The 24,252-nt window shown below is 42.3% G+C and overlaps 2 protein-coding genes across 41 annotated transcripts in view; both read right to left on the bottom strand.

Annotated features, from left to right (window-relative positions):
• The window catches only part of FBXL20 (F-box and leucine rich repeat protein 20), a 94,458-nt gene extending 79,723 nt beyond the window's left edge, over nucleotides 1-14,735 (bottom strand). For 10 of the 26 annotated variants that reach the window (XM_084984645.1, XM_013979808.3, XM_084984652.1 and 7 more), the window contains exon 1: nucleotides 13,585-13,866. Coding sequence is in view for 2 of the 26 variants with exons in the window: in XM_003482995.5 (XP_003483043.1) it covers nucleotides 13,585-13,626 (42 nt within the window). In the remaining 24 variants the exon portion in view is untranslated. Of the gene's footprint in view, nucleotides 1-13,584; nucleotides 13,867-14,393 lie in introns of those variants that run through there. The other 16 variants (XM_013979813.3, XM_013979820.3, XM_084984639.1 and 13 more) reach the window with 3 other exon arrangements.
• Nucleotides 14,736-16,256: 1,521 nt separating this feature from the next.
• Nucleotides 16,257-24,252, bottom strand: part of MED1 (mediator complex subunit 1) — a 31,584-nt gene continuing 23,588 nt past the window's right edge. For 6 of the 15 annotated variants that reach the window (XM_021067050.2, XM_084984518.1, XM_084984514.1 and 3 more), the window contains 2 exons: nucleotides 22,528-22,668; nucleotides 19,404-22,333 (listed from right to left, as the gene is read on the bottom strand). In XM_021067050.2, coding sequence (XP_020922709.1) covers nucleotides 22,219-22,333; nucleotides 22,528-22,668 — 256 coding nt within the window. In that variant the 3' untranslated portion in view covers nucleotides 19,404-22,218. Of the gene's footprint in view, nucleotides 17,259-18,071; nucleotides 22,669-24,252 lie in introns of those variants that run through there. The other 9 variants (XM_084984512.1, XM_084984521.1, XM_084984517.1 and 6 more) reach the window with 3 other exon arrangements.

The raw sequence follows: 24,252 nt of genomic DNA, 5'->3' as shown, positions 1-24,252 counted from the left end.
TCAATCTGATCATTTCCTTTTTACTACTACTTGCATTAAGGGTAACAACTACCTACAAATACTATTTGCTGGCTATGCATCTTCAACCTGAATTTAGTGTAACCAGGCCTAATTCGACAAGAGAAAAACAGTTTCCAATTAAGATAAGGTGGAGCATATAATATTCTCCCTTGGTTCCCAGCCTAATGCCAATCTGAGTCCTGTGGTTTTTCTTTCTCATGTTAATTCATCTCTTGTATAGCAGGTAGAGGATATTTCTCTGCTATTTTTTTTCAGGTAAGAAAGCAGATGCTCTGAAAGGCTGTTCGTTTCCCAGCATTAAGTAGCTTAAGTATAAAAGCCATAGAATAACTTTTGTTAAGGAATTTGTGAATGACTGAGTAATGCTGCCATTCCTGTACAGAGGGCGTCCTGCTAAAATAGTTAAAAATACGTCCGCAGAAGGGAGGTTAGCAGGACGCCCTCTGTACAGGAACGTCAGCATTACTCAGTCATTCACAAATTCCTTAACAAAAGTTTTTCTATGTTTCAAAAACAAATGGAACAATGTGTGTAACTACATACTATATAATGAATTCCTGGAACTACTGGTGAAAGTGTTCCTTTCCTGTTACTCTTTTTCTAGCCGTTTTAATTTCTGCTTAAATCTGAGGAACGTCTGGTTTTGGAGAAGAGTAGTTACCCTGATTAGCTCTATTATTAGTAGTCCTGCTGCTTGGTTTCTCTAACAAGCTATCAGTAAAACTGAAGAAATCACTAATGAAAATATGCCTATCTTTTCCCTTGGTCATCCCTGATAAACATGGAGAGAATGCCATAAAAGAAGGATAAATTAATTCATACTTGTCCTTTTTAAAATAAATTTTTATATGATAGCTTAGTGTTAATATTTTTACAAAGCGGGGTCAACTGGACTTTGTTTCCTTTTAAAAGCACTAAATAAAATGGAACGAGAGTTCCCGTGGTGGCGCAGTGGTTAACGAATCCAACTAGGAACCATGAGGTTGCGGGTTCGGTCCCTGCCCTTGCTCAGTGGGTTAACGATCCGGCGTTGCTGTGAACTGTGGTGTGGGCTGCAGATGCGGCTCGGATCCCGTGTTGCTGTGGCTCTGGCGTAGGCTGGTGGCTACAGCTCCGATTAGACCCCTAACCTGGGAACCTTCATATGCCATGGGAGCGGCCCAAGAAATAGCAAAAAAAGACAAAAAAAAAAAAAAAAAAAAATGGAACGCATCTCATATAAGCTATTTGAGGATCACAGAAAGTGTGAATGTTTTTCATGAAACTGTTTATCGATCTCACATACAGCCATCGCTGTTATTTATCAGAATCCACTGTTTTTTCTCTTGTGGCATTATACATTATAAGTATAATAATTATATTATAACTACTAACTCCCGAGGCAGAGAAAATGCTTTGGAGCAGCTTTGCACGTCTAACATCTACCAATATCTGACACACAGCTGGTGCTAAATAAAATTTGAACAGAAATGAACTCCTACCAATACCATGCCTTGGTTTTCTATACATGAGCTTTTCTCAGCCCTGGACAAGGTCAGAGAGGCTCTGCTAAGTTCCCAGACATATTTGTTCTTGGTAGCTTAAGAGGCAGTTAAGAGTGTGGTGGTTTCATTCGTGATCATGTAAAATGACATGTTGTAAAATAACTATTTTAAGTGCTGTACATTACATATTGCTCTTATTTCTAGGGCTAAAACATTTAGGATAGGATAAATGTTAAAATCAAGAAAAGGTATTGATTTTATGACGTCAAATTCATGGTATATGTATCTATTTCTCCATGGAGTTCTAGAATTAGTATTGTACAAAAAACTGGTGATTCTGATTAGCCATTCTGGTTGTTATATAAGTTTCCATAAATGAAATTTATTCCTCCTTAATGTCCATTTAACTCAGGAAGAACTATTAAAAAAAAAAAAAAGTTACAGGAATTGTCCTGCGGCACTGTAACTCGGGTTAAAGATCCCGTGTTGTCACTGCAGTGGCTTGGGTTGCTGAGTGGTGCAGGTGTGGATTCCTGGCTTGGGGAATCCTGCAGGCTGCAGGTGTGGGCCAAAACGAAAGTAAGAGTTTTAGGTTTAATTTTTTTTTAATTGAGGTGTAGTTGACATACAACATTATATTAGGTTTAATCTTTAATATTAATCAAGCTTGTATTAATACAAACATAGGGAAATCAATATTGGAAATTGATTTTAGAGCTGCAAAGACAAAGAAAAGTAAGTGGTTTTCTCCATTGCTCAGCGCTGGGTCAGAGTAGTGCCCACATTAGGTCCCTTGAGATCTTGATTTCTATATTTAGGCCAAACTTTTCTGCCAGGACCAGAAACTGATGAGCTCAGATGAAATTTATGTCATTTAGGGCCTATAATCCACCTTTTGAAACATATAATCTAAATACAATTATTCTTTCTTAAGGAATGTGTTGACCTCAGTAAAACTGCCTTTTTTGTTGTTGTGTAGATCTAGATTTAGGAAGCTGCTTTTGTATAACTCCAGTCAGCTGTGACTAAGAATACTGACTATTAAAGTCCCTTATGTTCCTGAAGTGAATATTTCATGATATATTAGGAAAATTACAGTATAAATAAATGCTTTAATTTATTCTAGGAGACTTCCAAAATTTATCAAGTTCTTTTCCTAAAAATGGGCTACAGAAATAAATTAAGATGTGAATTTTGTAACATGAGTGTCTTTACATGAAGGACATGTAAATAATCTTCAAAAAAACTGACAAGGAGTTCCCGTCGTGGCGCAGTGGTTAACGAATCCGACTAGGAACCATCAGGTTGCGGGTTCGGTCCCTGCCCCTGCTCAGTGGGTTAACGGTCTGGCGTTGCCGTGAGCTGTGGTGTAGGTTGCAGATGCGGCTCAGATCCCGAGTTGCTGTGGCTCTGGCGTAAGCCGGTGGCTACAGCTCCGATTCCACCCCTAGCCTGGGAACCTCCATATGCCGCGGGAGCAGTCCAAAGAAATAGCAAAAAGACAAAACAAAACAAAACAAAACAAAAAAAAAAAAACTGACAAGGAGTATGGGGAAAGGGTGTCAACTATGCAGTGCTCTTTTTAAAAAAATAAATGCATCTCTACTGACTTCTCCAGGTTCAGTCATGCCAGAGCTTTATTTACTACAAATCAGAAAGAAGAACAGCCAGTTTCTGGGGTAAAAGCTGACAGATCTAGTATTTTAAATGTCAACTTAGAATTTGGTGCCCAATTCTCATCTTAGAAGACATTTATTTACATTTGCCAAACAATTAATACAATAATGGTTGTAGTATAAACTCTAGACTGAATAAAAATAAATAAATTAAATAAATAAAATAAATAAATAAAATAAAAAAATAAACTCTAGACTGAAACACTGTAAATTACTACTGTTCAACAAGATTGATTAAAATTCATAGGTGTTCCTGTTTAATAAAACATTTAAAACAATGTTTTACAGTCTACTTAAAAACACTTTCACTCCACAAAGTAATGTAATAGGCATCATTTACTGAGCCCTGATTTTACAACAGACCATTTGCTCAATGCTATAAAAAAAAAACCAGACTTTAACCTTCATAATCCAGTGCAGTAGGTTTTACACCTATTTTTTTTTTCCTTTTCATGGCTGCACATGCAGCATATGGAACATGGAAGTTCCCAGGCTAGGGGTCAAATCGGAGTTGCAGCTATCAGCTACAGCTATCGGCCTACACCATGAAGACGTGGGTTTGATCCCTGACCTCACTCAGTTGGTTAAGAATCAGGCATTGCTGTGGTATAGACTGGCAGCTGCAGCTCTGACTCGACCCCTAGCCTGGGAACTTCCGCACACAGCAGGTGCAGCCTTAAAAAGACAAAACAAAACAAAAACTAAAGAAACTGAGGAGTTCCTGCTGTGGTGCAACAGGATCAGGGCGTCTCTGCAGTGCCAGGACACAGGTTCAATCCCCAGCCCCGCACAGTGGGTTGGGGGATCTGGCGTTGCCACAGCTGCAATGTAATGTAGCTGTGGCATGGGCTACCAATGCAGCATGGAGTTCTAGGAACTCCATGTGCTGCAGTGTGGCCAAAAATAAAAAAAAAAAGAAAGAAAGAAAGAAATTGAATCATACCACATTAAACTCTAAGACATCACACAATCATATCCATTCCTCACTCAAGCCTTGGTAAGTGTGAGACAGATATACCACAGCTGTATATACATACACATGTATATACAGTATACATGTACATGTGATATATACATTTACCACAGTTTCTGGTTTTTTCTTTTCCTAGTACCCATCTCCATTTTTATCAAAATTCAGGGCAAAAATCAGCAGGAATCCAAAGCAGAATATAGGGTAAGGTCACAAAGGCTAAATGTTTTGTGTTTACTAGCAGTTATAAGCAAAATGTAAGAACAAGGGCAATAAACTGCGTATCTGGGAATTCCCATAGTGGCACAAAGGAAACAAATCCAACTAATATCCATGAGGACCCAGGTTCAATCCCTGGCCCCGCTCAGTGGGTCAGCCATCTGGTGTTGCTGTAAGCTATGCGTAGGTGCGGCTTGGACCCCACGCTGCTGTGTGGCTGTGCTGTAGGCCAGCAGCTGTAGCTCCGATTCAACCCCTAGCCTAGGAACTTCCATATGCCACAGGTGCGGCCCTAAAAAGCAAAATAAACAAACTTAATATCTCATCTCTAACCTACAGTAAATTGGGGGATTTATTTACAGAGAATCACAGAATTTCCATGTTAGAAGGAACTCCTTGAAACAATGGAGGTCCAAAGAGGCAACTTACCCAAGGTCACAGATACACATGCATATGCGTATATAAACATATATATACATATATATATATACACACTTACTTCATAGTTCAGAAATTAATTCTTCCCCCTTGTAAAATCTCAAAGATATCATCTTAATGTTTTCATTCTCTCCTTAAATTAATTTCAAATTAAGACCTTACAATATACAAATGATCTGGTTCGAAAAATAAGATGACAGGACTGCCCGTCATGGCAAATCCAACTAGGAACCATGAGGTTGCGGGTTCGATTCCTGGCCTTGCTCAGCGGGTTAAGGATCCGGTGTTGCCATGAGCTGTGGTGTAGGTTGCAAACGAGACTCGGATCCCACGTTGCTATAGCTCTGGCACAGGCTGGTGGCTACAGCTCTGATTAGACCCCTGGGAACCTCCATATGCTGCAGGAGCGGCCCTAGAAAAGGCAAACACAAAAAGAAAAAAGAAAAAAAAAATGACAAAAAAAAGGATAACATTTTTTTTGTCTTTTTAGGGCCAAAACTGAGGCATATGGAGGTTTCCAGGTTGGGGTTAAATCAGAGCTGTAGCCGCCAGCCTACGCCACAGCCACAGCAACTAGGGATCTGAGCCACATCTGGGACCTATACCATAGCTCACAGCAACTCCGGATCCTTAACCCACTGACCAAGGCCAGGGATCGAACTTGCATCCTCATGGATGCTTAGTTGGGCTCATTAACCGCTGAGCCACGACAGGAACTCCCTCAGGATAACATATTCTAACAGGAAACTCTGGAAAACCTTGCAGCTAACATTTATAGTTAACATTAAATTGTTAATCTGCAGGGAACTGCAAATCCCTTTTTTTCTTTTTTCTTTTCCCCACCCACCTCAAAAAAGGAAAAAAGAAAACAAACAAAAAATCAAATCTGGCTCTTTGTAACTGCAACTCAAGATACAGTTGAGACTTTCCCTAGGCCTAAACTGTCAACCAAAGATGACAAGCATAAAAGGTATTCTACATTTAAAAACCTGTCCTAATAGAGAATTTTTACTGCTTGCTTTTCGCCTGTCCTTCCTGCCAAATGAAGTCTCTCATTTTGTATACAGTAAAACCACCTCAAAGTACTCAGAATGGCTATACCTATGGCAAATTGTAATTACTGCAAATTAAAAGTAAAACTGTGAATGCCTTTCCACTTTATACTTTCCAATTATTGTGAAATTTGGAGTTCCCTGGTGGCCTAGCAGTTAAGGATCAGGTGTTGTCATTGTTGTGGCATGAGCTTGATCCCTGGCCCAGGAACTTCTGCATGCCACAAGTGTGGCAAAATATATATATTTGACTGCATTATTATATACGGCTGCATCTTCCAGTAGATCAGAAAGTTACATTCACCAACAAATACCATAATAGGGGTACATTTGATTATATAAAATAGGGCAGGCATTTAATTGCCAACCTTCACCTCTAAGTTATTAAATACAATTTCTGTCTCAGCACCAAAGTAATCAAGGTACTACTTACTTCCACACTATTCTATTTCCTTTTTTTGAGTTTTCACTAGAAATTCCCAGGGTCAAGGGCAAATATGACAGAAGACATTGCCAATATTTGTTTCATAACTGACTAAATCCTGGCCTATCATGTTTTAATAGATGAATTTCACCTCACAGCAACTTTAAAAAGACAGCAATAATGGGTTAATTATATTTCCAACCAATTACAACCATCAGATATGAAGCTTATTAATGCCAACAGAATGTCATAAAATCAAATTAGAGGAAATACAGTTAGGGAATAGAGGTTACTGACTTACCTTTAGCTATAAATCACATGCCTGCTAAATAGTTATTTGATAATCATCCACCAAAAGCTGTAACAGAAGTAGTCTTCAAAAGCTAATGCAAATTTGTTTTGTATTTACCACATTTGAACAGAAAGACAACTATCTTTTTAAAGTTATATAATTAAGCAATATGAAGCAAGCACAAACACGACTGCATAGTTCAATACCACCACCTATTGTTAGATATTAATTTAAAATCTTTTATTAAACGAGTCCAAGTGCATTAAGACAAACTATAAAACCACAGTTGGATGTCTTTTTTTTGGTCTTTTTAGGCCACACGTGCGGAATATGGAAGTTTCCAGGCTTAGGGGTCCAATCAGACCTGTAATTGCCAGCCTATACCACAGCCACAGCAAGTGGGGATCTGAGCCATGTCTGTGACCTACCACAGCTCATGGCAATGCCGGATCCCTAACCTGCGTCTGCATAGATACTAGTTGGGTTCATTACCACTGAGCCACAATGGGAACTCTGGATGCCTTCATTTTTCTGAGGCAACTTTTGGGTAGGAGCCTGATCTAAGAATTCACTAAGTCTGGGATATCAAACAGGAAAACAGTGTAAAGACAACTATGCACAAGCAGCTACATTTGGTCAGTTTAAGGGCATTCTTTCTTCTTCCTCCCTCCCTTGGATTTTCCTGGTATAATGGAGTATTTTATTTTGAACATCTAAAAATACCCTTCTAAAACCACAGTACTAGATAGATTACTGAAATTTTTAATTTAGTTTCTAACTTGTCACCAGTGGAAAACAGTAATCTAAGGGCTAGGAATAACAAAAGCACTCATTAATTTTCAAGAAAAATGCAACCAAGACTTAAAAAGAGACAACTCTGGGACTTCCCGTCTGTCATGGCTCAGCGCTAACAATCCGACTAATAGCCATGAGGACACGGGTTCAATCCCTGGCATTGATCAGTGGGTTAAGGATCTGGTATTGCCATGAGCTGTGTGTGGTGTGGGTGGCAGATGAGGCTTGGACCTTGAGTTGCTGTGGTGTAGGCCAGCAGCTGCAGCTCTGTTCTGACCTGTAGCCTGGGAACTTCCACGTGCTATATAGATGTGACACCAAAAAGCAAAAAAAGAAAGAAAGAAGAAAGAAAACAAAAAGATTTAAAAAACAACACTGACACTAACAGCTAAAAGTGACAAATGACCTAGAACATGTGGATACTTCTAGGGGAAAGGGGTGAGGGAGGGATGAATTAGGAGGCTGAGATTAACATATTTTATATAAATTAGAAAACCAATGGAGACCTGCTATACAGCACAGGGAACTGCACTTGATGTTTTGTGGTATCCTATAAGGAAAAAGAATCTGAAAAAGTATATATATATCCCTGGGTCAGGGATCAAGCTCATGCCATATATATATATATGTATATATATACATATATATATATATGAAGATATAGATATGGCTGTGCTGTACACCTGAAACTGACACAACATTTTTTTTTTTTTTGTCTTTTTGCCATTTCTTGGGCTGCTCCCGCGGCATATGGAGGTTCCCAGGCTAGGGGTCGAATCGGAGCTGTAGCCACCAGCCTACGCCAGAGTCACAGCAACGCGGGATCCGAGCCACATCTGCGACCTACACCACAGCTCACGGTAACATGGGATCCTTAACCCACTGAGCAAGGGCAGGGATCGAACCCGCAACCTCATGGTTCCTAGTCGGATTCGTTAACCACCGTGCCACGACGGGAACTCCTGACACAACATTATAAATCAACCATATGGCAATTTTTTAAAAAGTGTCAATATCTAATAAATGATTTAATGAATGAAAATCTTCAATGAATAAATAGATTACATCTAAGAATGTATGACTTAAATATCAAGAATACATTTTGTAAAGTTTTTGCCAAGTTAAAAAAAAGTAATGGAAAGCATAATTTTTAATACATAATGCTTATGTAGACAGTGACAAGATATAAACATGTTTATTTTTAAATGATGAATAACTACAGTATAAGTACATGATATAATGTACTGTGCTTTAAAAGAACCCATGGTTATATAATAAAGAAATATCAATAACATTATTCAAAAAGGACGAATTGTCTGAACGGGTCTAAAAAACCCAGATTTCTATAATACTACTAGATAATTGCATTCCAACCAATCTCTGAAGTGTTAAAAACAAAACTGCTTACTTCTACTAGTATTCTTTCCCATTGCAAGGCCTTTCAAATAGAGTGAAACAAATGACTCTCACCCACTGGAAAATATACATAACATTTTCCACATGCACCAACTTGGAAAATAGGGTTATTTACTATGCAGAATGTTCTTTAGATTGGAAGATAAAACTTTAAGAGAGAAAAAAGGTCATTACTGTAGCCTTAACTGTACTGTGTGACTAGGCCTGCAAACTTGACCAAAGTATTAGAATGGCTATTTCATAAGAAACAACAAAGAAAATATGGTCCACTGCTTTTACTCAAAAATTACAGATTCATAGGACTCTGGAACAAAAGGAATCTTAATAATTGATTCTAATTCCCTTCTCTTGCAGAGAAGGAAAATGACCAAACCAGAGAAGTGGAGAGAAGACCAAAGTTGGGGTGAGTTGGTAGCAAAAATCAAGATCAACAAATACCCATTCTCTTAACTCCCAATGTCGTATGTTCTTTCTGCCATAAAACAACTTATATGATTTTTCTTATTTTGGACAAAGTGAATCAATAAAATGAAGCAGGCAAAGAAATACTATAATCTAATTGCACAAACTGTAATATCATATATTTATCAGAGCAGCAGAGAGGTATGATGAAAACCAATAATGAACAGGGATTCAATATATCCCAATTAGAACTTACCACTTCCTAACTATGTGAATCTTAACATCTCCAGGCACTGATTAAACTGTAAAATGGTATATGAATGTCAATTAATGTTACCACTATAACTTTCTTAAAAAACATAATACTTTTTAATAAAACCAAATAGGACAGAAGTTTTTCTCCAGTAGTACTACATTCTTATAATGGAGTTACTAAGAGTAGGACAAAGGGTAAAGGCTTAGCTGAAAAAAATCTACTCTTGGATTCAAGGGCTAGCCTAGCTATTTACAGGTGTCTGTCATTAATTTCACTATGTTAGGCCAGCACTGGATTTATAGCATTTAAAATGAAAGCTGCATTCTCTTGAGAGCAAAAACAAACAAAAAAATACTAGATGCAGAACTTTAGGAAAGCTCTTTTCCTCACATTTTCTGGGCTTTTGTGCTGTTATGCTGAAAACAGAGCAGAATGATAGAGTGGAGGAAAAAAAAAAAAAAAAAGCAGATTGGAATCTTGGCTCCACCACAGACTAGCTGTGCAACTTGAATACTTCTCAAGGCCTAGCTTTCCTCAAAATAGAATTGTGAGAATTAGAAGTAACAGAGGTAAAACATCTAGCTCAGAGCACCCAGCATACAAGACACATTTAACAGTCATTATTCAATTTGAAAGGAAGTATCAAAATTTGCCACAAAACAAAGTGTACTGTAAGATAATTAAAAAAGTATCTGAACGATTAATTTCTTTTTTCTGTTTTGGTCTTTTTAGGGCCACACCCACAGCACATGGAAGTTCCCAGGCTAGGAGTCTTATCCGAGCTGTAGCTGTAGCTGCCGACCTATACCACAGCCAGAGGCAACACCAGATCCAAGGTGAGTCTGTGACCTACACCACACCTCACAGCAACACCTGATCCTTAACCCACTGAGCAGGGCCAGGGATTGAACCTGCTAAGCCACGATGGGAACTCCTGAATGATTAATTTCACTTGTAAGACTAAAATAATTCAGTATACATTATGTTAACTTATAAGGGTCATTACTGTATGGATTAAATGCCAAAGTGATACAGCAAAGGACAATGATTTTCACATATCTGCCTCCTTTTTTAACTCTTTTAACCATCAGTCATCTACTTAGCTATTCTACAGGATGCTACACAGCTGGCTAACTAAGGTACTCTTCTTTGATTTTAACCTAAGTTTATTTTTCTACACCTCTACTGCTGAGTGTGAGATTTAAAGTGTGTGGCCTCCAGTTACAATATCCAAAGACAGGAGTTCCCATCGTGGCGCAGGGGTTAATGAATCCGACTAGGAACCATGAGGTTGTGGGTTCGGTCCCTGCCCTTGCTCAGTGGGTTAAGGATCCGGCGTTGCCGTGAGCTGTGGTGTAGGTTGCAGACGCGGCTCGGATCCCGCGTTGCTGTGGCTCTGGAGTAGGCTGGCAGCTACAGCTCCGATTGGACCCCTAGCCTGGGAACAGCCCAAAGAAATAGCAAAAAGACAAAAAAACAAAAAAAAAAACAGTATCCAAAGACACAATACACAGAATATTCCCTATACAAAGATTTTAACAAATCGAATTAAAAAAATAAGCAGAGTTCCCCTGTGGTGCAACAGATTAAGGATCCAGGGTTGTCACTGTAGCAGCTTGGCCACTGCTACAGCATGGGTTTGATCCCTGGCCTGGTAACTTCCACATGCCCGGGGGGCGGGGAGGCAAAAAAAAAAAAAAAAAAAAGCTTTAGTTATCTCCTCCCCATAAAAAAATGTGGCCAAGAAAAAGAAAACAATCTTTCACTTTTTGTATTAACTATAACTAATGTGATGTTAGTTGTGATATTTTTGCTATAGAAATTTCCTGCACTCACAAAAATTCTCAGAGCTATCTGCTTACCATCATAAAATATGATCAGTCCTTTGAAAAGCCTCCTGTGATTTCAAGAATTAAAAAAAAATTTTGATGTGAATGTTTTAGATATGAAAAGCCTGCTTTATCCTATCTACATCTTTTATCCATTGCAACTAAATATTTAAAATGTCTTCAGTGAATTAGCAATAAGTTTATTACTTCATAAGAGACCAGTTTATTGTTTTACTACATGTAAATTAGGTCATTAACGGGTAAATGATTTTAAGAAATAATTTGATAACGAAACTTGTTAACACATATTTCCAGCCCCTTCTCATTTGTATTTCAGCATGAACACTTCACATCATAAAAAAGTAGCTTTTTGTTTATAAATAAACACTTTAATCATGAACACTGCAGAAGGAGTTTTTCCTCCTTTTTTATCTTCTTTTCAGGCACACATACCAATCAAGGTAAACAGGGATGCTTAATAAAGCGATAAATTCTTATTTTAATACCACCATTACAGATAAACAACAAATTAAAATATAAGATAATTATAAAAACCGGATACAGCAATGCAATTTTAAAGCACATACTATAAAAGAACTCTTTTCAACAATTACTCACACAACCTAAAAGTGAATAGCAAAATTCACTTAAATTGAATGTCAATTAAGTCAGCTTGATAAAGAACAGGCTGCAATAGCAAAAGGCTACTATCTCCCACTCAAAACTTCAGTATTTGGGTTTCCCTTTGAAGATTTTTGTTAACTGCTAAATGTCTATGGAGTAATATTTTTTTTTTTTTGCCTGCACCCTCGGTATGTGGAAGTTCCTGGGCAAGGGATCAAACCCAGGCCAAAGCAGGGACACAAGCCGCTGCAGTGACAAAGCTGGATTCTTAACCCACTGTGTTACATCAGGAACTCCTCTATACAGTTATTTTAAGGACCGTCTAAATTTTTACAGTAATACTGAATATGAAGCTATCAAGGGCAGCATAAACACCAAAACATATCTACTATAATACTTTTTTCCCACGATTAAGATAAACATGGAAACCCTAAGGGGGAAAAAAAAAAAAACCCTAAGGAGACCAGTTCCTTGATTTTCTCCACTCCTGGCCTGCAACAATACCTCTGAAGCTCTGAATTTAAACTCCCCCAAACACTTCCTGTCTCGATCTTTGTGGGTAAATTAAAATATTTTCCAAAAGCATTAACCGAAATCAGGAATAGACTAAGACCCTTAGGTAACAATTTCACCCTCTAAACCTAGCTGGCAAGTTTCCTAAAACTTTTGTCTCACCGTCTTACAATTTCATCCTTAAAATGGAAATGAAGGAAAACATCAAGTGAGATACACTGAGCTGTGAGTGACCTCGGGTCAGCCTGATTTTCTGCCAAAAAAGGCCAGGTAACATTTACTCTTCTTGCTGTAGAAGTTTCTTTCTCTCTCTTATTCCCCCAATGGGTCTTCCCGTATATTACTATACTACTATAATTCATCTGTCGTTATAATACTTCACTTTCAAAAGGAGTCACTTCCTAAAGCTGACTACTCTCAAGACGCTTTCAGATGTTTTATTTCCTCACCCATTTCTTAATTCCATTACTATAAATCTCTTTCGCCAGAGGAAAAGTTCTTAGAGACAAAGAGACTTGAATGGATTTTCTTAAGTCTCTCAGACCTTCGTCCCAATCTCAAAGCCTGTACACAACGAAGAGTTCCCAGAAACAATGAGCAACAAAAGTACAGACTAAACGGGATAGAAGAGGAAGTATCAGAACAATACCCTAACCTAACACAGCACCGAAAACCCGTGGTCGTCTCCACCATCTCAGTCCCCCACCTCCACTTCCCTAGTTTAACCAAGGTCTCTCAAACTCGGAGAATAAGCCCCCTGGCTCATAATTTCCTCCTCGAAGGTGGCAAAAAGAAAACAAGCTCCCTCCGGTCGATCAGAGCTGTGATGCTTTTTCTGCCGAGTGAAGGGAGACACGCCAAAGGTTGTGTAAAGAAAGAATGGAAAGCTGAGTGATACTGGGGGGAGGGGGAATTAGGGCGCCAGAGCTAATCCTCGGTCCCGGCCCGCCAGCAAAATAGTAAGAGGCGATCGGCCCGCAGGACGAAGGAAGCTGGGCTGCACTGGGCTCTCAGATCGAGAGAAAGGGGAGAGAAGTCTGGCAGCCCCAGCGGTCTGGGGATGACGGCGCCAGGCAAAGGAGGAGGCTCGGTGCGGAGCGAATTTTTCGGGGCATGAAAGCGGGAATCGCCTTCCTCACGCCGCCCTAGCCCCCTCCACCCCCAAGCGCACACCTCAAACCTGCTCTTGGTCACTCCGTTCACGTCCCTCCTCATGGGGCCGGCGGGTGCGGCCGGGGCCGGGCGCTGCGGCGTGTGGAGGGCAAAGACTGGGGGCCCGGGGCAGGCCCGGGAGTTCCGGCACCGGGAGGAGGCAGAGGAACGGCGGGCAAGAGCCGTCGGCGGGGAGGGGAGACCTCTTGAATCCCGCAGGGCCTCCTCCGCCTCCCGCGGCGGTGGCGACGACTGCTTGTCGCTAGCTCTTCTCTCTCCTCCGCCTCAACTTCAACCCAAAACAAAAACACTCCCCACCTGCCAGCAACGCCGCTCCTCATTGGGCAGAACCGCCCGGGCCTCGGAACGGTGTGGGGAGGGGGAGGAGGAGGAGCGCGCGGCGGCGGCGGCGGCAGCAGCGCAGGACCACCCCTCCCCCACCCCGGGGCGCAGCCCGCGACCATCCGCCCGGGAGCGCGGCGGCGGCGGCGTGAGCCCGCCCTCGCCTCCAAGGCCGCCAAGCCCACCGCAAGAAGAAGAGGCAGGGAAGTGTCTATATGTCTGTGTGTGTATTTGTGTATGGGAGGGGCTGTGGGGCGGGAGCGAGTGTGCGCGTGCTCGCAGACCAGTGAGAGAGAGGAAAGCAGGACAACTGCACACAGCGCCCAAGCCCCCCTTCTCCCATCCGCGGGCAAACAGCACGCACCAACCCACCAAGCACTTGAGCTGTCTCGTCCTCCCCCGCCCCCTCAGTCTTGTCGCTTTCCCGGTAGCTTGCGCTGGCACACATGTCCTTCCCAGACACCCAACTCCCTTCCCCTATCACTCACTGTAGCCTTGAACCCAAAGTGCAGCAGGCGGTCCCTGCTTGGAGCCATTTTTCTCCTCTCTGGCCGTCTCTAGATTGGGGCTGTTCTGATGCCGCCGCCGCCGCCGCTGCCGCCGCCGCCACCGCCTTCCCCGCCCCCGTGGATTGCATTACCGGGTGTTGCAGGGAGGCCTAGGGGGCCGCCGCGGGGAGTGGATCTCCTTGTGCATGGTTTAGAAGGACAGGGGGTAATTGCGCTGCCCTCTGCTCTGGGGATATGCGGCGAGGCCGCACCTCGTGCCTTGGGGTCAAGGGGTGCAGTGCTGGAGCTGGGCGACCATTCCTTTAGCTGGGGGAGGGGCACGCTTTGGTGAAGGTGGGGGCGGGTGAGGCAGAAAGGCCTCGGCTTCTCCCGCCCCTCTGCTTTCCGACCGCTGCTGGCACCCAATGGGCTCTAGGGCCTGCCTGCCCTCCAATCAGGGCTCTGGTTGGTGAGATCCTGATCCTGACGCCACTTTGGCGGGAGAAACAAGCGTGTCTGAACGAGTAGGCGGGGGCGCTTGCCCAGTAGTAACATTCATTCTGACTCAGGCTCCTTCTATAGAAGCTGGATGTGTCATGATAATATGTACTTTAGTAACACCAGCCCTCAAACCTTGAAGTCTCAAAATTTATGATCTGACTTCCATGAATTAAGAAATGAGTTTACACTTAGAGCGACAAACTACGGAATTATATCCCAAATATGAAACATTGGAAACTATATCATCAATTCTAGCAGTGCTGGCTGGACTTACAATTGCATTTCAAAGCAGATATGAGTTTATTTTCATACCCCTGTTACTTTGTACTTTCAGTAACTGGCTTGTCTGATTAAGAGATGTGGTTCTGCAGGGGAAACAAATCTGACTGTGGGTTTGATCCTTGGCCTCGCTCAGTGGGTTAAGGATCCTGCATTGCCATGAGCTGTGGTGTAGGTCGCAAATGAGGCTGGAATAAGACGTTGCTGTGGCTGTGGTGTAGGCCAGCAGCTGTAGCTCCGATTGGACCCCTAACCTAGGAACCTACATATGCCTCGGGTTTGGCCCTAAAAAGCCAAAAAAAAAAAAAAAAAAAAAAAAAAAAAAGTTCTGTAAGAGCAAATTGTGCTGGAGATCTTTTAAAATAGGCATATTTGGAGTTTGCGTCATGGCTCAATGGTTAACGATCTGACTGGGAACGATGAGGTTGCGGGTTCGATCCCTGGCCTCGAAGGATCCGGTGTTGCCGTGAGCTGTGGTGTAGGTTGCAGACGTGGCATGGATCTGGCATTGCTGTGGCTGTGGTGAAAGCCGGTGGCTGCAGCTCTGATTAATTAGACCCCTAGCCTGGGAACCTCCATATGCTACGGGCGAGGCCCTAAAAAGTCCAAAAAAAAAAAAAAAAAAAAAAGGCGTATTGTAGCTGGAAGGCTTATTACCCAACTCTGAAAGCACTTTTTTTTTCCCTAGAAAAGAACCCAGGAACCCAGCTTCAGTAACTCATTCTCAGGCCCACAAACCCAGATCTAGATGTTATAGCCTCCTCCTGTCCCAGATACTTTTAATGTGATTGCTTTACTGCAGCCATATAAAAACAGCCTTTTGTTGCATCTAACAGAACTTTTCTCCCAGCAAGAACTATTGATACAATTGGTGACTAAGGCCTGTAAAAGATAGTAAAACTGGCTTGAGCAGGTAAATCAAATGAAGAAAACTTTCACAGTTCTGTTCCCCTAATTATCCTTTCCAGTTACACATTTCAAGGAAGGTTTTTCCTTTGTTATTTTAAAATACTTTTGATTGGACTTTTAAAAAGCTGAATAAACAATTATCCAAAAGTTAGAAATTTATTACACATAGGCATGTTGCTTTTTATCAAAGAAATTTATTTGCATGTAAATAAACAGGTTTCTGTAATGTTTCGGGAAAAAAAATCCCACAGATTTTGTCTACTTTCAAAAAAATGAAAAACCCCAAAGTATTTACAGAACGGCCATACACACAGAAAATCAAATTTAAAAGATTACTTTTTTTTTAGAAAAGCCCCTCCCAACTGCTCCTGATGTACATTTTTAAAACTCAAAATTTAAAGCTCAGCTTTTACAGCTGAGCATGTTTCCCAACCTAGCTTCTGAGATGTTAAATACTTCCTACCCCTCAAAAAACTAACTCAAGGGTAGAAATAAGGGAGGGAAGGGGATTTTTAAAAAGGTAAACAAATATGAGATTACCTAGGGATTGTGAATAATGAGTTTCCTATACTGGCGTCTGCTTTAAGTGACTCAACTGGATACTGTGACTCACTGGCTCCCTGGAAAGATTCTTTTGAGAATTCACAAGAGTGCTGCACTAAATTTTCAGACCCAGGCCTTAAGGTAAATCTTTCTAAGAGTCACCAATCTTAAGTTTGGCAGTTATATCCTGCTTAACCCCTCCCCCACCTCTACAATACTTGTTTTAAGACACTGATTTTGAACCTGGAATCTTCATGTACATCAGAGCAGGTTTTGACCAAGGACCCCTAACATGAAGCCAAAGGACAGAAGAGGAATCAGGTCAAACTAAGAATACACAAGACACCAGCAGCAGAAGATAGGTAGAAGTTGACTTCATGTCCTTGCCGTCTTTTGGAACAGGAGAATGAGTACACCTAGACAGGAGGGAGGTGTCCCAGGCTTGGTTTATTCTGCCTCTTCTCCTCCACCCTGTGGAGAAATGCAGTGCTCCCTGGTTCTCAGGCAGGGTGAAGCAGTTTAGCCCCGGCTCCCTGTTAAGCAAGTTCAGATGCTGGGTCAGTGTGTGGGGTGTGCCCATCGACAATTCAGGGGCTTATCCTTCATCCAGATCCTAACTCGGGATTCTTTGATCTGGGATGAAGACAGAAAGAGAGAAAAAGCTTCCCAGTTTACTCATTTTGGTATTTGTTGGCTCTGTTTGGGGGAGCTGAGCCCCTGATACTATGCAGTATATTCCCCATAAGATTTTTCCCAACCAAAACAAACTTAAAAACCATTTAATTTTTTTTTTTTTTCTCCTGCAGAAACCAATGGGATAGGATTCAAAACTAGGTGAGAAACTTGTGAGAAATCCAACCTGGTTGTATGTTTGAGAGGCTGCTACTGTATCAGCATCACAAGATAAAGCACTCTGGTATCACCTTGCCCATGTCCTCCTTAGTGTCACCCAAGACATTTGACTCTGATACGGTAACCGATAACTTTTCTTGCTCCACTTTGCAAGGTTTCGTTTCCTACTTCTTATTACCTTAGGACACAAGAGTGGCAGAGTTGTTGAGAGCTGATGACCAGAAAAGGGAGAACACTAAAGGAAATCAGAGACAGTCAGGAAAGAAAGCCAAAGCTGATTTTCCAACTCTATGCTAACTCCAACCTGCAGAAAGAGCTGAATATAGATATCTTCTTATTGATGAAGTCACTCCATTTATGATATACACACACACACAAATGAATCACCTGGCTTTTTTTTTTTTTTTTTTTTTTTCAATCCAGAAGAGTTGTGCTGGGGATCGTGCCCCGTCCTGCTGATACAGATCCTGAATGGAATCATCAGGAATGGCACAGTGCAGGTGTCAAAATCAAAGTAAGGCCGCAGAATTTTGAGAGGACCCTCCAAATACTGAGAACTTGTGTTGCACTCAAATGGTCTCCTGGATTTCTATATTTATGAGAAGGGCTTCTTATTGATGTCCCCCAGAATCCAGACTCAGACCTATTCCTTCAAAAAGGTCCAATTGTGTTGCTACATAGTAGCAAGGGTTTATCTTTATGCCCACCTAGCATTCCAGGCCCCCATTACTTCAAGTGAGCTTGAAACTGTTGTAAGTGAACTATGGCTGCAAATTTTTTTACTGTTTTATCTAAGGGAGCATACACTGGAGTAATTAAAGTCTAGACTCCTTATCCTTGTGATGAAGGGAAACAAGGAGCCCAGCTCATAGGAATGGCATCAGTTCTCCTACAAACAAAATGCTGGGATGTGGACTTTTGGCACACTGTAGCAATAGGAGAACTATTAATTCTGTAATGGTTTTCATGCCACTGGTTCAGGGAGGCTGTCCCACTTTTAAACCTTACTGCATCTGAAAACATGTTTACATCCCAAAAAGCCAGCCCAGCTTTCTTTAAAGGAAAAAGAACTACAAACCAATACCTCCATAAAGAGATTAACTCCTAATATTCCTATGATGTCTGAACCCTATGAAAAACCTCCTAAAACAAAAATACCATTTTGGTTTTCTACTTAACTCCAAAGGTGGGCTCTGACTAATTTGCTTGGGCTTGATACTACAGTACCAGCACAAGCTACAAGCTCCCTACCACCAAATAAACCTTGCTCTCCCGCCTCCCATCATTTTGAACCCTGAACCTCATAGAATTAGAAAGAAACACTGTATAAAAGCAAACAGATAAAGGGTTAAAATATTATAAATAAATAGCTAAAATCATCTTCCTTACCCAATCACTCCTAAGAAACAGACACCAAACATTACTTAAGTGTCCAAAATGACCAAAGTCCTTCATTTGCCCATGCCTCAAATGGACAACTACCCAAACAAAGGTGAACAACCTTCATGCAAATGCATCAAGGAATGTATTGCTTTTTCATTTTCTGCCCAGCCCTTCAAATACATGCACTAGAATGAGTTTAAAACATGGCCTAAAAATGGAAAAAGGGAGAAAAAATATATATGAATATTTCCCACAAAACTGTTTCCCACCCTTCCCTTTCCCTAAGCCCTTCCCACCCCCTCCCTTTCATAAGCAGGTATTTTAACTTTTTTTTTCTTTTTTCTGGCAAAGAAACAAGTGATTCTTAGTAACCAGAATCAAACCCTATGGTCTCTTTAGTAGGGTCTGGCTATGCCTTTCTAAATTCACCCCACTCGGTGTCGAAGCCATGCCATTTAAGATTCTTTAACACAAAATCAGACCTCTCTGACTCACCCCTTATGGTGATTTGCCTATACACCTATTAGTTTTTCTCTGGCCATGTTTTTGTTTTTAAAAGTAAGGTTCCTAGTTGCCAATCAGGGCCACATCCATAAGATCATCATCTTCCTCCCCAATCATAAAGTCAGGGCTGAGTCTTGAGGGCCTGTCTGTAGATAAGATTGTGTTACTTGTCATAGACAAGGACTGGTCTGAAGAGATGGGTGATTTAGACCAACTCTCTGGCTTGATGCTATGAGACTTTTTCTTGTCTCGGTCTCGGTCCCGGTCCCGATCCCTATCTTTGTCCTTTACTTTCTTCTTTTCTTTTTTGTGCTTCTTATGCTTCTCTGTGCTGTATTCTGGAAGAGGTCGGATGCCATCATCTGAGCTGGGACTGTTCTGATAAGACTTCTCTGCTATGGAGGAGCCTGATTCACTTTCACTGTCCAGATTCTGAGGGGTATATGCTGGTGACTTGCTATGGCTGGGAGAGCCACGCTCATGCTTTGGAGTGGAACCACTGATGAGTGGAGAGCCATAGTTTTTGGAAGAGGCCATCTGAGGCCTAAGCCCTTCTCCACTACTTTCCCCAGGTTTCTGCAAAGTCACTTTGGCTTTAATGCTGGGGGATCCCCCATCATGCTTGCTGATGATAATTTTTGCCACACCTGTGCTCCCCACATTTTTTGACTCTGATGTCTTCTTAGATGAATCCACTGAGCCCCCCGAGGTGGAAACCTTTGATTTGTCTTTATCACTTTTCTCACGCTTGCCCTGGAACTCTCCTCCTGACATGCTATGTTTGGAGGACATAGGATGGCTAGAAGAATTTGTGCTCACCCCCACCTGGCCGTCCATTGAGTCTTCACTCCCAGGGCCACTGGTGACAACCCCATGCTTCAGTTTATCTATAACAGCTGTTAAGGAGGGCTTCTTATTTCTGCTGGGAGATTTCCCTTTGGAACTCCCATGCTGGTTCTGAGAGGATGACATGGAAGAGCCACTTGAGGAAAAGGAAGAGGAAGATGCTGTACAAGAGTTAGATGATGGGGGAGTTTTCTGAGACAATGAGCCTGAGGATCCTAACCCTGAAGATGACTTCATGCCGGTGCTCGAACTAGTTCCAGACATGTGAGAACCACCAGAACCTGAACTGATAGGGGACTTGGCTTTAGAGGATGGGGGAGTCCCAGGAACAGGCTTCATTGGAGAGGCAAGCTTATCAGAGCCTCCCGGTGGCCTTGAATGGGAAGGGGATATGTTTGGTTTACTTAAAGAAGGATTCATAAGTGATGATGGCTTCCCTTGAGGTTTCATCTTGGTGCTGCTAGAGCCACTGCTCAGTCCATGCTTAGTAATAGGAGAGGAGCCTGGCTTCCCCCCCGACTGGGATGAAGTTTTGGACTGGCTAGATCCAGAAGACCCTTGGCTAGAATATATACTGCTACTTAACTTGGAACTTGATGAGCCTTCTGATTTACTGCTTTTCATCTTGCCTGAGTTGGAAGCAGAAGATGAGGAAGAATGGCTATGGTGGCTTTTACTTCCTGAGGAAGACACAGAACCACTGCTGGTATACTGACTGTGAGAGGAGGGTTTACCCACCATCACGGTTCCCTTAGGAATCTGAATAGTGATTTTAGGAATGGGTGGTGTGGCAACACCTGGGGGAGTCTGAGATCTTCCTGAACTGCCTGGAGATTTAGATCCACCTGTACTAGTAGGTGGGGTGAAAGGTCGGTTAGAAGAACTATGAGAAGGAGACTTCCCCTCAGTGTCTGCCTTCTTCCGTTTTGGAGGCTTATCTTTGTTTTTGCCATCATTAGAAGGGGTCCGACTGCGCTTCCCTGGTTTGCTGTCTAATCCTGGCCCTGACAGACTACTATTACTGGTGCCATTGCCTTCTTTTACTCTCTTTTGAGTCTTTTCTTTCCCTAAGTCCCCAGTGGTCAGTAAAGGACTCTGACTACCACTGTGATGCTCCATAAGATCTGCAGGACCCAAAGCCTTACCAGCCACTGCTATAATACTGAAATCAACTGTGTCAGCTTGGCTATTGCTTTTAAACTTACTCTCCCCGTTATCGCCTCCCAGCATTGGCACCCCCAAAGTATTTAGTGCCTGAGATGCAAATCCTTTGAAATCATCATTATCTCCACTTTGGCTGCTTTCATCAAAATATTCTTCTCCAAAACCACTTTGGCTCTGACTGTTCAACAAATCAGGATTGAAATCTACTCCATCAGGAAAAAAATGATTGGTAGGAGAGTCACTACTGGGGCTTCCAGCGGCATCTGCAATAAGGTCAGCTGGATCAGTGTATGGATTTTCATTATTATTGGTTTGAAAGACATCAGGGTCAAAGAGGGCACTCTGAGAATGCCCAGAGCTTGAAGAATCTCGAACAGGGGTGCCAATGGGTGGACAATCGTCACTAGTGCTGGGAAGCTTAGAAGCTTCTTCGGCAATGTCTGAAAGGATATCAGTTACATCTGGGCCAATGCTGTCTGAACTGGATAGGCGGACCATCCTTTGAATACTGGGTTGGGGGTGAGGTACTGGTTGTGGGTAAGTTGTTGGGGGAGTGCTACACTGGCTTGGAGCTGGAGTGATGTGTGGCGTATCCAGCGTGTCAGCTGTCATGTTGACATCAAAGATAGGGTTCTGTGAGTCAACATCCATTGAAAATAGCTCCCTCTGAAAGTCATCTTCAGTCTGGTGCTTAGGTTTGTCAGGTGGTAATCTTGATGACTTCTTCTTCTTTGTCTTGTTGCTTCCCGAGCACATTTCCATCCGGGGTGAGCCGGAAGAGGAGTTCTGCCTTTCTAAAGGGCTGCTTCCATAAAGGGTTGAGAAATCCTGGGCAGGATTATCTTTAAGAAGGTTCATGAGCATCGGGTGGTTCTTGGTGTTGCCGGCCATCGAAGAGACAGGTGGCGGCGTGTGATGAGGAGGGGTCGGACTCGAGCCAATGGTAGACCCCCCGTTCCCTGTGATTTGCAACAAACTGGTAAGAATTGGGTTCTGAGACACCTTGCTGAAGTCCTCCCCATGGCCCACCGACTCATGCCGATCTTTGATGCTCATGCTCATATTAAACAAGGTGGTAATGGGACCCCCCGGAAAGGTGTTGGTTGGTGTAGTGGTACCACTCATTGGGTTGTTGCCTGTGGTCATGCCATACCCTGGGCTGCTAGCCGGGGGCAGGTTCTTTTTCACCATGTCTTCAACTGTCTCTGCAATGAGGGACAGTGCTGGGGTGTCGGCCTGAATGGTTTCAGCTTTCCTCCGAATAGCCCTCATCGTCACAGGAATGGACATACATCTGTAGAGTAAGATGAAAAAAAAGCAAAGTTAACATTTCACTAGCTGCTAAATGAAACCAATTTTTCATTTGGGAAAACAAGTTTTAATTTTGCCTGCGACCTAAAGATATGCCAAAAGTTTGCAGTAAGCAGTTCTCAGGTAAGGCAAATATCTTGAAGAGCAGATGCAGTTCTATGAAATGCCAGAGCTTTGGGTAAACGCATTCTAAAAAGAATCTGGACTAGTAGGCAATCATCAACCTCTTTTGAAGTATCACCAAAAACCAACCAACCATAAACAAGAGTCTAAATAATTAAATATCACACTGAACTAAAACAAAACTGGTAATAATGAACTGAATAAGAAAATGCCCTCCTGGAGTTCCCGTGTTGGCTCAGTGGTTAACGAATCCGACTAGGAACCATGAGGTTGCGGGTTCGATCCCTGCCCTTGCTCAGTGGGTTAAGGATCTGGTGTTGCCGTGAGCTGTGGTGTAGGTTGCAGACGCGGCTTGGATCCTGTGTTGCTGTGGCTCTGGCGTAGGCCAGTGGCTACAGCTCCGATTAGACCCCTAGCCTGGGAACCTCCATATGCTGAGGGAGCGGCCCTAGAAGAAAAGTCAAAAAGACAAAAAGACAAAAAAAAAGAAAATGCCCTCCTTTGGGGCTTCACATATGATTAATGGGATACATGATTTATCTTACTTAACAAACCACAGAAAAATCTCTCCTTCTCCTTTTGAATTTTGGCCACACTCACAGCCTGTGTAAGTTCCCAAGCCTGGGATGCCATAGCAGCCACCCAAGCCGCTGCAATGACAATGCTGGATCCTTAACCTGCTGCACTACAAGGGAACTCCACAAAAAAATCTCTTAACCCATCAAGTTCTAAACTTTAGTGGCTTACATCACCCCAAAAGCTATACTGTGAAAAGTAAAACTGTTGATTGGAAATCTTTGTTTTTGTTCTTTTTAGGGCCGCACCTGCGGCATATGGAGGTTCCCAGGCTAGAGGTCAAATCAGAGCTGCAACTGCCAGCCACAGCCACAGCCATAGCAACACAGGATCCAAACCGCATCTGTGCTTACACCACAACTCACAGCAATGCAGGATACTTAACTCACTGAATGAAGCCAGGGTTCCAACCCAAATCCTCATGGATACTAGTTGGGCTCATTACCAATGGGCCACAACAGGAACTCCCTGAAAATCTTTCGTATTTTAAAGCAAAGCACATTTTATGCTACAGATAAATTTATGTTCATAAACATATTTAAAATGTGTTTGCTCTAGAATATGTCAGCAACCTTTCTTAAAGGGCCAGACAGTAATATTTTAAGCTTTCGAGGAGTTGCCATCGTGGCTCAGTGGTTAACAAATCCGACTAGGAACTATGAGGTTGTGGGTTCGATCCCTGGCCTTGCTCAGTGGGTTAAGGATCCGGCGTTGCAGTGAGCTGTGGTATAGGTCACAGTCTCGGCTCAGATCCTGCGTTGCTGTGGCTATGGCACAGGCTGGCGGCTACAGTTTTGATTTGACCCCTAGCCTGGGAACCTCCATATGCCTCGGGTGTGGCCCTAGAAAGACAAAAGACAAAAAAAAT

Source organism: Sus scrofa, chromosome 12 (assembly GCF_054392235.1).
Source record: "Sus scrofa isolate SSC_HxYL_T2T_F1_AM1 chromosome 12, Sscrofa_HxYL_maternal_Yorkshire_Landrace_v2.0, whole genome shotgun sequence".
Taxonomy (NCBI): Eukaryota; Metazoa; Chordata; class Mammalia; order Artiodactyla; family Suidae; genus Sus; species Sus scrofa.
This window is presented reverse-complemented; position numbering and strand designations above follow the sequence as displayed.